Source organism: Theropithecus gelada, chromosome 4 (genome assembly GCF_003255815.1).
Source record: "Theropithecus gelada isolate Dixy chromosome 4, Tgel_1.0, whole genome shotgun sequence".
Classification (NCBI taxonomy): Eukaryota; Metazoa; Chordata; class Mammalia; order Primates; family Cercopithecidae; genus Theropithecus; species Theropithecus gelada.
In genome coordinates, this window is record NC_037671.1 from 113,941,779 (window position 1) to 113,955,176 (window position 13,398).

The 13,398-nt window shown below is 37.5% G+C and overlaps 1 protein-coding gene across 2 annotated transcripts in view; it reads left to right on the top strand.

Annotated features, from left to right (window-relative positions):
• The window catches only part of SYNE1 (spectrin repeat containing nuclear envelope protein 1), a 528,817-nt gene that overhangs the window by 395,501 nt on the left and 119,918 nt on the right, over positions 1–13,398 (top strand). For both annotated transcript variants that reach the window (XM_025384518.1, XM_025384520.1), the window contains 3 exons: positions 4,548–4,649; positions 9,215–9,334; positions 11,418–11,618. In XM_025384518.1, the coding sequence (XP_025240303.1) occupies positions 4,548–4,649; positions 9,215–9,334; positions 11,418–11,618 (423 nt within the window). The remainder of the gene's footprint in view (positions 1–4,547; positions 4,650–9,214; positions 9,335–11,417; positions 11,619–13,398) is intronic.

A 13,398-nucleotide genomic window follows, 5' to 3' on the forward strand; every position in this document is an offset into this window, starting at 1 on the left:
AAATAAATGTAGCATTAACCAAGAAACACGGAATTTTCATGACATTCATTCAGAGGCACAAATTACCACTGCCTTCCGGTAGTCTACATTCTTAAAACCACAGAGTAAAACTATCACAAACATATGAGTTTCATTTTTTTATTCACAAAATATTTTCTCATATTCCTTGGCTTTAATCTTTGCAACATCCTTCAAACATTGTTCTAATATTAATTTTGCAAAGTCAGAACAGTAAAAATTAAACATGTAGTCTCCGAAGCTAATAGTCTGAGTTCAAATTCTGGCGTTGTAACTTACTGCTGTATAACTTTAGCAGCTTGACTTTCCTGAACCTTGGTATCCTCAACTGTCAAATCATACTCATATTAATTGCCTCATAGACTGTGGTGAGGATGAAATGAGTTGTGTTTCAAATACTCTGAACAGTGCCTGATACATAGTAAGTACTCAGCAAGTGTTGTTATTGTTATTAATGATAGTATTATAAGAGATATAGGATCTAAAACCAAGAGAAAGATTAAATTACTTCAATGTTACTCAATCATTAAGAACTACAGCCAGGATTTTACTCAAAGAATTTTTTTTTTTGTATTTTATCATATTAGGGTGATCTCAGGGAAGATGGAGAATGTGGGCCTTCATTAGAGTCTCTTAAATTTTATCCAATATCCTTTGCCAGTTGATGGTACCACCAGCAACTCAGTGTTGTCCCTGAGTCAGTGGCACTGTTCTCCAGCAGTCTTCCCTGTTAGTTACTATCCCCAAGATGATCAAGTCAGAATCCCTGAATACCTCAGCAGTCCCTTTTGCTCTCATTCCCCATATCTTTTGTGAATTGCATTTAGTATCTTTAGTACTTTCATGCTTTTACATTTTATTAGTAGTTATCACCAATCACAGTAAAATATGAATTAGGCATGAATGCTCTGGAACTCGTTTTGTTTGAAGGATCTAAGAGAATCATGGAATTCTCTTTAAATCACATTCTCTATTTTTCTTCTGCCAACAAGTTTCTATTTGTTGGTGGCCAGATCACGAACAAAAAGACATTTCGAAATATTTGTGTTCCAATTTAGTTGAGAGAAAGTTTCCAATGTTAACTTAATTAAAGGTCAAGTCACAAACCATTTTCTTTTTTTTTTTTTTTTAACTTTGCATCAAACACCTGGTATGCTGTCAATCCTCAGCAGTTACTGGAAGGGTATGCCTTCATTCTGCATTTAATCTTTGAGGATTAGCTTTTGCCAGACTGCTAACATTATTCTATACCAAAAAGGCTATTTGAGAGGATGCGTAGATGTTATGTAGATGTACATTACATATATAGAATCATGATAAAGTCAGTTATGAACTATTTTGTATTTTTAAAAATTTTACCGATGGATGTAACCTCAAATGAATTCCTCAAACATATAATTGTGGATTGCAAATTATTTTAAAAACTGGAAAATGAAGTAAAGAATTCTTTAATGAATGAGTGAGGCAGCACAACTGATTTTATTTATTTTATTATTTATTTATTTATTTATTTATTTATTTATTTATTTTTGAGACAGAGTTTTGCTCTTGTTGCCCAGGCTGGAGTGCAATGGGGAGATCTTGGCTCACTGCAACCTCTGCCTCCCAGGTTCAAGCGATTCTTCTGCCTTAGCTTCCCAAGTAGCTGGAACTACAGGCATGCGCGCCATGCCCACCCAGCTAATTTTTGTATTTTTTAGTAGAGATGGGCTTTCACTGTATATTGACCAGGCTGGTCTCAAACTCCTGACCTCAGGTCATCTGCCTGCCTCTACCGCCCAAAGTGCTGGGATTACAGGTGTGAACCACTGTACCTGGACACATCTGGTTTTTAAGCCTGTAACTTTCTACAAATCTGTTTCTCAATGGCTAGAATCCTGCTCTTTTTTGCCCTGCCAATAATTCCAGTGACTATAAGAAAAAAAAAGTGATGTATTTTATGTTTGTAATATATGGATACCTTAATTAGCCTGTTGTATCACAAGCGTAATAATACAAAAATAGTTAAATTCTTTGCATTTTCATTTTTAAGAAAATGTCATTATCCATGTGATTTCTAGCACCTCTTAAAATTTTTATTTAGTAATTTTAAACTCAATCATATTCTTTGCTTTACTATCTTCTTGGTTAGTCTCTCCCAGTAATTAGTCTAACTTCCAGAAATATGAACTCTGTGTTTCCTATTACCCTGAGTAGAACATAGTTAAGAGAGAAAATATGCTATTAAAAGCATACGAATGGGCTGGGCGTGGTGGCTCACCCCTGTAATCCTAACACTTTGGGAGGCCGAGGCAGGTGGATCACCTGAGCTCTGGAGTTCGCGACCAGCCTGGACAACATGGTGAAACCGCATATCTACTAAAAATACAAAAATTAGCCAGACGTGGTGGTGGGTGCCTGTACTCCCAGCTACTTGGGAGGCTGAGGCAGGAGAATTGCTTGAACCCAGAAGGCAGAGGTTCCAGTGAGCCGAGATCGCACCGCTGCACTCCAGCCTGAGTGACAGAGTGAGACTCTGTCTCAAAACAAAACATAACAAAGCATAAAAATGGCATATGGAAAATCTATATATGCACTCTTCATTTCTAACCCATGTTATGTTATATATGCTTAGCTACTCATTTAGATTAACTGGACTAATGTCATTATACATACATATGTAGATAATGTAGGCTTCTGTTCAAATGGATGCAGGACATCTTTTACTAGGCTTAAAAACAGATAAATGTGTGATGGTTTTAGTGGCCCACGTGACCTTGCCCTGAACACAGTTGAATGATACAGACCTAGTAACTCATATGTAAAACTATTATTTCTAGTATTTTTCCAGGGCTGTTATTATAATTTCCTATTTAGTTAGCCACTAGGCTTGCAGGTTGCTTTGAGTTTGGTTAGTGGCAACTATTCTAGTTCTCATGTTCAGCACTATATTTTCAATTTTATATTTTTTACTGCATAATGCACCCATTATTTGGCTTTTAAGACCTGAATTTGCATTATAAAGCCTTCATGTGTTCTTATAGATATTTTTCTTGGTACGATTATCCTTCTCCTCATTAGACAGTCAGGATGATTGCATGTAGGTGATGTGTGTGATCAGGCCCTGGTGAAGAGGTCCTGAGTTGAGCTTTAACCTCTGATGAATATATGTTTGCTGACTATTATGAAATAGAACTTATTTGTTGATATTTTAGAGAAAAAAATTTTTTTTTTTTTTTTTTGAGATAAGGTCACCCAGGCTAGCATGTAGTGGCATGATCGTAGCTCACTGCAACCTCAAACTCCTGAACTCAAGGGATCCTTCCACTTCAGCCTCCCAAGTAAACAGGACTACAGGCATGCCACTGTGTCCACTTATTTTTTTAAAAAAAAACTTTTTGTAGAGACCAGGTACACTTTGTTGCCCAGGCTGCTCTTGAACTCCTGGCCTCAAGTGATCTGCCTCAGGCACCCAAAATTCTGGTATTACAGAGATGAACCACTGCATCTGGCCTAATTTTTTATAATTTAAATATTCTTCTAATTATTTCCTCTGGAATTAAGTACCAACATTCTAATAGTTGTCTCCTTTTTGTACAAATCTAACTCAATATGAATATATTTGGACATTTAAATGAGTAATATTTTTTAACAAAGTACCTAACAAGATCTTTTTGTGTTGTCTCTTCACATGTTTTTGGTCATCATGGATAATATTTATTTTCTAAACTTCCGAATGTCTTTTTAAAAGCTTGTGCAAATTCTCCAAAAATAGAAGAAGAAACTGATAGAGTAATGGGAGGAGAGGAGAGAGCAAAGTGGAAATCATGATTCTTAGGAATCATAGGCCGGGCGTGGTGGCTCACGCCTATAATCCCAGCACTTTGGGAGGCCAAGGTGGGTGGATCACAAGGTCAGGAGATCGAGACCATCCTGGCTAACACGGTGAAACCCCGTCTCTACTAAAAAAATGCAAAAAATTAGCCAGGCGTGGTGGCAGGTGCCTGTAGTCCCAGCTACAGCTACTTGGAGGCTGAGGCAGGAGAATGGCATGAACCCGGGAGGTAGAGCTTGCAGTGAGCTGAGATGGCGCCACTGCACTCCAGCCTGGGCGACAGAGTGAGACTCCATCTCAAAAAAAAAAAAAAAAAAAAAAAAAGAATCATATTATTTCCCAAATCAGGATAACGCCTACAGGTTATTTCCCTAGATAAGAGCCATTAACATAATATTTCTTTGCAATATTTGAATGTGCTCATTTATTTCAGATGTAATGAGATTAGAGTGACAAGCATTGCTTTTTACATGTATGGTTCAGCTTCATTTGTATTAAGTAGAAAATACTTTGGGTAACAGATTCTTCAGGAGTCAGTTTTAGCACATAAGCAAATTGTTACCAGTTCCTTTTACCTTCCCATAGCACAGTATTGTTTCTCCTGGAAATTAAATTTCTATGCCTCGATATTATTTGTTAGAATCTGTGTTATATTTACAAGTATTTCAAATTCCCTGTTACACATTTTGAGTTTTCCTGTTGCTTTCCTCCTTAGAATGATCTGAAAGTGCTGTTTACATCACTGGCTGACAACAAATACATCATTCTGCAGAAACTGGCAAATGTATTTGAACAACCCGTAGCAGAACAAATAGAGGTATTTATAGCTGCCTTTTCCTAGAAGAGAAAATGCATCGAGGAGATATGACTTACTGTGAAATTTTAAATATTCTATGAAAGATTAATGGCTCACAGTAGCACTTTTGTTTGTAGTATTTTTGTTTTTGAGTACTGGGTTTGAATAACGTACCAGGTGACATTGACTCTGTCACTTACATCTGCACAGAACTAGGAAATGTGAGCTGGGAAAAGGTATCCGTGGCAGATGCTGACGGAGTTTTCCACCCAATGATGAGATTAGATGTGAACCTCAATGACACAGGGCAGAAAGTCAAACTGTCCTGGGACAGGTACTGACAAAGCACTGTGGATACTCAGACCCTTCTGACCTCCAGCAGGGGTAGGATTAGGGAAGCTTTGTAGAGGGAAATTTGAACTGAACTTGAGAGTTTGGACACACAATGACAGGAAAGAAAGCTATCGCAGTAAAGAGGACAGCAAGAATAAAGGCACAAATTGTTAGAGAATTCTGAGCACTTAGGGAGAAACACAGGTAATCCTATTTTAGCTGAATTTAAGATAAATGAATGTGACTGAGGACAAACAAGATTGGATATGTAAATTTAAGGCAGTTTGTAGGGCCTGTTGAATGTGAGACTTTGGACTTTATTCTATAAACTAGTTACCTGTACACTTTATTTGTTGCATGCCTCATTAACTAAAAAAAAAAAAAAAAAGGAAATAAATACACAGCATAAATGTATATATTTTTATTTATTTATAAATTATAAGCAATTTATGTTATAAATCATAATTAAATTCAGCCACATTTATTTTCAATTTTTGTTTGTGTACATGCTGCAACCAAAATAGAAAATGAATGTGGTTGAATATAAATGAAAGATGTAGTGTTTCATCCTGGTAGATCATCTTGTGCACTTTTGGGTGTTTAGATTTAGCTGGGAGATCCCTGGCCATGGAAAGTTGTAGGGGATGTTTGCAGGTAAAAATGAATGGCAGTTCTAGATCTTGCTTCTGGATAGTTTACATGACAGCACCAGGGTCAGGAAACAGGAGATCCATCATGAGGCTTCATGTAGCTGTACTGAAGAGAAAGAATGAGAACCAAAACTGGCATGGTGGCATGAAAATAGGGAGGATAGAAGAAATGGGAGGGATGTTAGAATATCTCCTGTTTCATAAGCTAAGTAATTATGAAAAGTATGTGTTTGAATAGAATTTTCTGATTTAATTTCAGTGAACTTCCCAGGAATCTATGGATAGACTATAGAGAATCATCTGACATATAATGTGTGTGTGTGGGTGTGTGTGTGTGTTAACACCTCCCAAAATAGTTTCAAGGCTTTTTCTCCATTGTGTTCTACTCCCAGTGTTGTCTTAAGGAATCTAAAATAGTTTTCAAAATTGTGAGTGTGCATTTTTCTTTTTATTTAATTATTTTAAAAAATATGTGTGTGTATATATATGTATATACGTGTGTGTATGTGTGTGTGTGTGTGTATATAGATATATATAAAAATATAGAGACAGGGTCTCACTTTGTTGCCCAGACTGGTCTTGTACTCCTGGGCTCATGCAGTTCTTCTGCCTCAGCCTCCCAAAGTGTTGGGATTATGGGTGTGAGCCACTGCATCCGGCTGTGCATTTTTCTTGACCATAATTTCATCTGCTTTTTAAAGAGATTTCTCATTTCCCCCCATTAAAAATCTCTCTATTTTCTGTCATATCTTCCACATGAAGGGACCTTTTTTTTTTTTCTTGGCTTATAATGTGTGATTCCAGAAAAGACTGGAGCAAATGTAGTGCTGACTTGCTTTGGATTTCTAATATGAATTATAAGATATGTATGATCACAAGCAATCATTTTCACTAATTTTTGACCAATGTAACTGAATGTCACAGATGAAGAAATAACCAATTAGTGTTTTTTCTTTGAATAAATGGAACGCAACTAATGAACATGCTAATTCCGTGCCTACCCAACTTAGATTAAAAAGGCAATAACAGCAGAAGGCATGGGGAAGACACACCTCACTCAATATAGTCATCTCTTGAGTCGTGCTGTTCCAATCCAGAGCAGTTCTCTTGCCTCATAAGCCTGGTGCACAGTTGTCTTCTTGGATCTCCCTTCACCACCATCCTGAGAATCCCTTCATTTCTTCCTATGTTGGATCTTCTCTCTTCTGAATCCCAACTCTTTCTCTTTACTGCATTGCTTCCTTGTTTGGTTAGTGCATGTCCTTTGTTAGAAAGAGTGTATGGTAAGTGTATTTTTCCAGATGTATGTCGGAAAATGTTCTTATACCATGTTCACACTTTATTGATCACTTTGCTATTTTTATGTCATCCTTCAGGGTCATTTGTTGAATATGAATTCTTTTGGAGTTTCAAGGCTTTTTGTCCATTGTTTTCTAGCTCCCAGTGTTGTCTTAAGGAATCTAAAGACATTCTAATTCCCAAAGGTTTCCAGTGTCCTGAAATTTCACAATCACACGCCTTGGGGAGGATCTATTTTTATCCGCTGGGCTGGGAGCTCGAGGGGCTCTTCGGATTTGGCAGCTCTCATCTCTCTGTTCTGGAAAATGTTCTAGTGATTTATTTAATATGTTTCTTTCCTCCATTTTACCTGCCTTCTTTTCTGGAGAACTCCTTTTTGTCAGATACTCTGGTTCAATCCTTGAATTGTCTTACCAAGAGCCCTTTCTCTGTGTTTTTGCTCTGCTTTTTGATAAACTTCCTCAATTTCAACTCCAGACCCTTATACTGAGTTTGGCATTTCTGTTCTCTTGTATTTAATTTTCCCAGAATTCGTTTTGGTTCTCTGAATGATCCTTTTTGTAGTATTTTTGATTTTTTTTAAATGAATACATTATCATTTATATCTTTCTGGGTGTATTAATGGTTTTAATGTTTGAAGTTCTACTTTTCCTGTATAATCTGTTTTCCTCCAGCTTGCTTTTATTTGTTTGCTTCTGTTAGTCCCCATCTTTCATGTCATCGAAAGGCATATTGAAATCTTTTGTTATCTATTCAGGTTTAGGATGGAGGACTAAACAGCTGAAAGGGAACTCTGTGTGTGGATGGAACATGACAATTTCAAGAGTTCCTGCAGGATGGTCTCTGTGGACCATTTATTTGTTAGAGAATCCTTCTGTCAAATTGTCAGGCATGTCTTATTGGTGTTTTCAGATACTTTTCCCTCTCCTGTCTGGAGACTAGAGCCCTGGCTGCACCCCTTCTTGCTCCAGGAAGAGAAGACTCAGGGGCCCCACATTCAGCATTCAGGGAGCATCCAGTTATTTCATACCTTGCTTTCAGTCCAGCATTTAAGCTCACAGCTGTGTCCAGTGTCCCTCAGTCTGTTTGACCTTCTCCAGAAAACAAACTTTCAGTCTTTTACACGGGAAGAAAAAGGGACAGTATGGAATAAGGAGGGGCATCTGTGGGTTAACTGTCCTTTAAGCAGCTCTTCAGTAACCCTCCTTACTTAGCACCCCAGCTCACTTCACCCAGAGTTTTGGAGATTTCTGTTGCTCTGAATTGGGTGGTGGAGATCCTCCACTGGTTTAGAATTCAGCTTCCCCAGATTTCCTAAGCCAATTATCATGTATTCTTCTGACTTCTAGCTCCCAACATATTGTTAGCATTGTTTTCTTTTCTGTTCCCTTGTCCTTTTAGATTTATGGGGAAAAAATATGCCAAAAACAAGCAAACAAAATACTCACTCTGGCTGTAGGGGGTTTTCAGGAAAGAGGACACTGGACACATGTGTTTCATCTGCCATCTGGAGTCTTGTTTTTGTCCTCCTTCAGGGGCAACCTCTGTTGCCCTCTTTCCAAATGCCTGCTCCAGGGGTTGTGGGCTGGTGTCTCCCTTCTCTAATCTCCACTAATGGGGATGAGGTGCATTATCGAGTTTAGTACTTACTGATAGTCAGCCTTGCTTTATTTTTCTCTGTTTACTCTGGCTTCCTAACCGGACCATCAGCTCCTTGAAGGACAGGATGAGATCTTGTTCTGCTTCTACAGACCTCACACTGGGAAGACAAGGCTTAGCAGTAACTGCCACTTGAACACTTGTTGATTGATTTTCCACTTCACAAGAAGAAGCACAGATTCCTTGACCATGCTGTAATATACTTTTTGTTGCCTCGCTGAATCTGTCTCCAAAGATGCTCACAACTACGTTTCAAGGGCAGCAGAACATGGTCCCTTAGAAAACCTCAGGCAAATACCTTTTATTAACTATGTCCTAAATCATGCTCCTTTTTAAGTGTTGCTTTTCAAAAACTCCCTTTTTTATTTAAGCAAGACATCCTTCTCCCAGCCCTCTACCCTGACTTTCTCCTGCCTCATTATCTGTAAGATAACTGCTCTGTACTAATAATGGGCCTTCTTCTCTTTTCTATATAGTCTGTAAACATGGCTTTTGGTTTGTTCGTTTCATTGAAATAATTCTTTTTGTATATATTGAGAATGTTTTATGTGGAGAGGAGGAACACAGAAAGAAGCACAATAATCACATCTTCCGTGAGGAAATTGTTCGTGGGAGTTTTAATAAAATGTCATGGATCTTACCTAGGCAATACAACAGGCTGAAGATGGACTTAAAGAATTGGATGCAGGAATCATTGAATTAAAGAGACGTGGTGACAAGTTACAGATTGAGCAGCCGTCCATGCAAGAACTCTCCAAACTCCAGGTGCAGCCTTCAGCCAGTAGTATTCAGCTGCAGGGGTACATCGAACTTGAAGTCGAGAAAAAAATCACTTTCTTTATTTTTCTAGGCTTTCTTTATAAAATTCATGCCACTTAGGTCCTAACCTTTCTGCCAAGTAACTCTTAGAAAATTTTCTGAAGCTTAACATGTTTAGTACAAGGAAGTGAGTTGTTTTGATGCTTCTAAGATTTATATGTTTTTCTGACAATTACTTTATTATTATTCTCATGGTTAAACATTGCAGTGTAGTTGAGTTGTGGCATATTATTTTCTACTGTAGAAAATAGAATGATTTTTAATCCTAGCTAGAAAAATTTAAAAAAGTGATATCTATCTTTGTATTGCACTATCTCTTCAAATACTATTTTAAAAAGCAAATAATCAAAGTAATACTTTTTAGAAAGTGTTTTTTTCTAAGGTAAGAACTATAGTTTATCCTTCATATATGTTTGAATGGAATGGAGACATTGTTTCCATTCTAGAACAACAACAACAACAAAAATTAAACTGGAAGGTAGTTGAAATCTAAACAGACTTCCTATCATCCTTTCAGGAATAGAGAATAATGCTTTGGGTTAATTTCCTTTCCTAGATCTGACATGTAGTCAAGAATCTGATATTGGGGTAGGAAGAAGATCTTCGGATATTAAACCAGCAAAATTTAGTATCAGCTAGGCAATGCAGTTATGTTCAATCAAGAAGAAATTGTGTACAATTATGTATGGTCACACAGACACACATGTTAGATTTTCTCTGTATGCAGAACTATTGAGAATTTGTAACCTCAGTCCAGTATAGGCTTATAAGTTCTTTCTTTGAGAAAACAAAATAGGCCTTATAAACAAAAGAACATTTTTATTTTAACTGTATCTCTCCTTTATCTAACATTTCATAATGTCATAAGCCCACCACCCCCACTTTGTACTTTTTTAGACAGTTTTCCGACAGCACTTAAGCATCAGGTGTAAGAGTCAAATGTCATTGCCGTAAATAGGCATTAAAATTGAACTTTTCCAGATCGAGCCATTTTGGCAGGCTAAACCTTAATGTGATATGTTAATCAGGTCCATATGCCTCAAATAAATTTTGTGTTTGGTGTGTCATCATCTCCTAAAATGTCTTTCCAGTTTAAATAGTTATTTACCCCACCACATTTGGCAAAAATATTGCCTTCTTAAGTTTGTGACTCTTTCTGCTTACGTTAAACTTGCCTATTTCTCTAGCTCTTTGTTTGATGGATAGTCCCAAATATGATTGTTATTTAGCAGGAAAATGTTAAGTATACTATATTCAGTTGCTCTGAAATTAAATGGGAATTACATTTTCTATGACATGTCCCTCAGCCCCGTGGACACTTTTTCAACAGTTTTACCCCACATTTCATCATAAACAATTAATATCTTGAGAAAACAGTTGTCAAATCTCCCTCATATATCATTTCTAGGAGATACTTTTTCATGTCCTTTAAAATCTTAAAATATTAAGCTTACTTTTTGTAGACACATCTTTATTTCCTTTCATATTTTAACTTACTAAATTTTTATTTTGTAGTCACTCTAAATTGCATTTTGATATGTGCCATGAAATAAGACATTATTTTTCTTCAGAGTTATTTCCACATTATTTATTGAATATTTATTTTATCTTTTCACTCAGTCACTTCATACTTACATTTTTATCAATTCAGTTTTTTTTTCAGTTTCTCCATTGTGCTTTATTGTCAGTTAAAAATAAAATAAAATTTAAAACAGAAAGATAAGAATACCAAATAAGATTAATGAAAGAACTTGAACTACCAGCTATCACGACACTGTAAAGTCACAGTAAATATATCACAGGCATGAGAATAAAGGTCCAAAGGTTACTTTTTTGTGAAACGTGTTTTCAAAGTAAGGCTCATAGGAAAGACAAGCAGATGGCCTACAAGCAGAGCATTTCCACAGGGCACATCCCTGAAGGCGTTTTCTTGGTTGGGTCTTGGGCTTAGCACGTTCATAGTTCATATGCTTTTAGAGAGTTGCCAGAATATGAATTGAGAGTGAGTCTTGTGGTCTCTGCCTCTTAGGACATGTATGATGAGCTCATGATGACCATTGGCTCTCGGAGGAGTGGCCTGAACCAGAACCTTACACTCAAGAGTCAGTATGAGAGGGCCCTACAAGATCTGGCTGACCTGCTAGAAACTGGTCAGGAGAAGATGGCAGGAGACCAGAAAATCATCGTGTCTTCCAAAGAGGAAATCCAGCAACTACTTGACAAACATAAGGTACATAACAAAAAAGAGTAAGAGAGAGAGAGAGAAACAGAGAGAGAGAGATTGTAATTGGAAAGCATAGTCTCAAACCCTGATATATATTTAGTAAAACCTAATATTCTCAGTATTTTATGACTTCTTACTTCTATAGTTATTCTTTAAAATGGTCCAAAATGTATATTCAAACCAAGTGGCTTTCAGTAGCACAGAGAAATTACAGGGGATATGTTTCTATAATGTTGGGAGTTTTAAAAGAAGATCAACTTACCTGTAATTTTACTGATCAGTTCCTCACTAGTATTAGCCAGGTTTTCTCCCTAGATGAGCAAAAATCAAAGGAAAACTCAGAGCCTCCCTTCAAAGGAGCCCAGCTTTGTTCTTAACTCCACCTTTCTCTGTGTTTCCTTTTCGCCCATTTGTCCACCTGGTCCTAATTGCTCTCTCTGCCCTCCCTTGTCCTGGTCAGGGACTCCTCACTCACTTCTTGCTCTCCTCTAGAAATGTAGAGCTGACTACTCAGTTCCAGGGTTGAGTCGGTGTCTTTTACATGCATCGTTTAGATCCTCTGACCTTTACACATATGCTCCTCTAGTTGCTGTAGACCTCAGACTTTCTCCCTGGGAACAGCAAGGCCGTTTACTATGTAATCAAACTTGGGGGGCCTGAAATCACTCCATCGTTGTATGCCACAACAAAGCTCAGGTTGGACACTACTCCATGGTAAAAGAATGCCTATCTCTCACGCACACACACACACACAGACACACACCCACACACCTCTTGCATTATTGGCAATGATTACGGAAAGAGCAATTTTGCTAGTCCAGAAACCCAGCCTTCTAGACTATGGGAATTTCCAGTAGGGAAACTAAAAAAATCCCACTGGGTTATAGAAGTTTAAATCTTCTACCATTGTGTAGCTCTCTGGTGGCTTGTAAAGGTGGATTTTTTTTTTTTTTTTTTTTTTGTCTTTTTCAAATTGTTCTTCCTATTTTTTCCCAGACGTTTTTGTCCAAAGCTTCATGATTTATTAAAGCTTTATCATTTGGCTTTGAAACCGTTGCTTTAAAGTTCACAGCTGGTGTTTCTCAAATTGTTGACCATAGCAATAAAAGATCATTCTGAGTTATTCCAGAGGGGAAACTAGGATCAATGAGTATAAATAACAGGGAAATAAACCTCAATAGAAAAAGAACTATAAAAGGAGTAAACTGCCATTGAGCAGACAGCCCTTCTGGCCATGAGAAGTCCAGCCAAGGCTTTCAGGGCAGATGGACTTATAAAAGGAATCTCAGCTTTCATTGCACATTGGGCTAGATGAACTTCAAAGTCTCCTCCAACTTTAGGACTCTGTGATTTGGTAATTGTTGGTTAAAAATAATGATTCTAGCTTCTACTGACCAGCCCATTTTCTGAGGGAAAGTTCTGCAGTCCTGGTGAGAAGCACAGATAAAGCCACACTGCCCTTGGGTTTGAACACCAAGCTCTGCCGTGACTAGCTATGTGACCTTGGGCAAGCTATGTAGACTGGGGGTGGGGGTGAGGCTCAGTGTTCTCATCTGTAAAACTGGAAACAAAACTGCCTATCTCATAGAGTTATAGAGTTGTTAGGAGGATGAGATTAGTCAGATAAAGTATTTATGGAGTGCCTAGCAAACAGTAAGCGCACAATTAATGTTAACTGTCATTATCAGTTCCCAGTTCTTCCATTCTGTCATGGTACTGGATACAGGAAATGGGATAAGGTTGATCTCCATCCTCCAGGGTCTATTATACACAAAGAGTAACATTT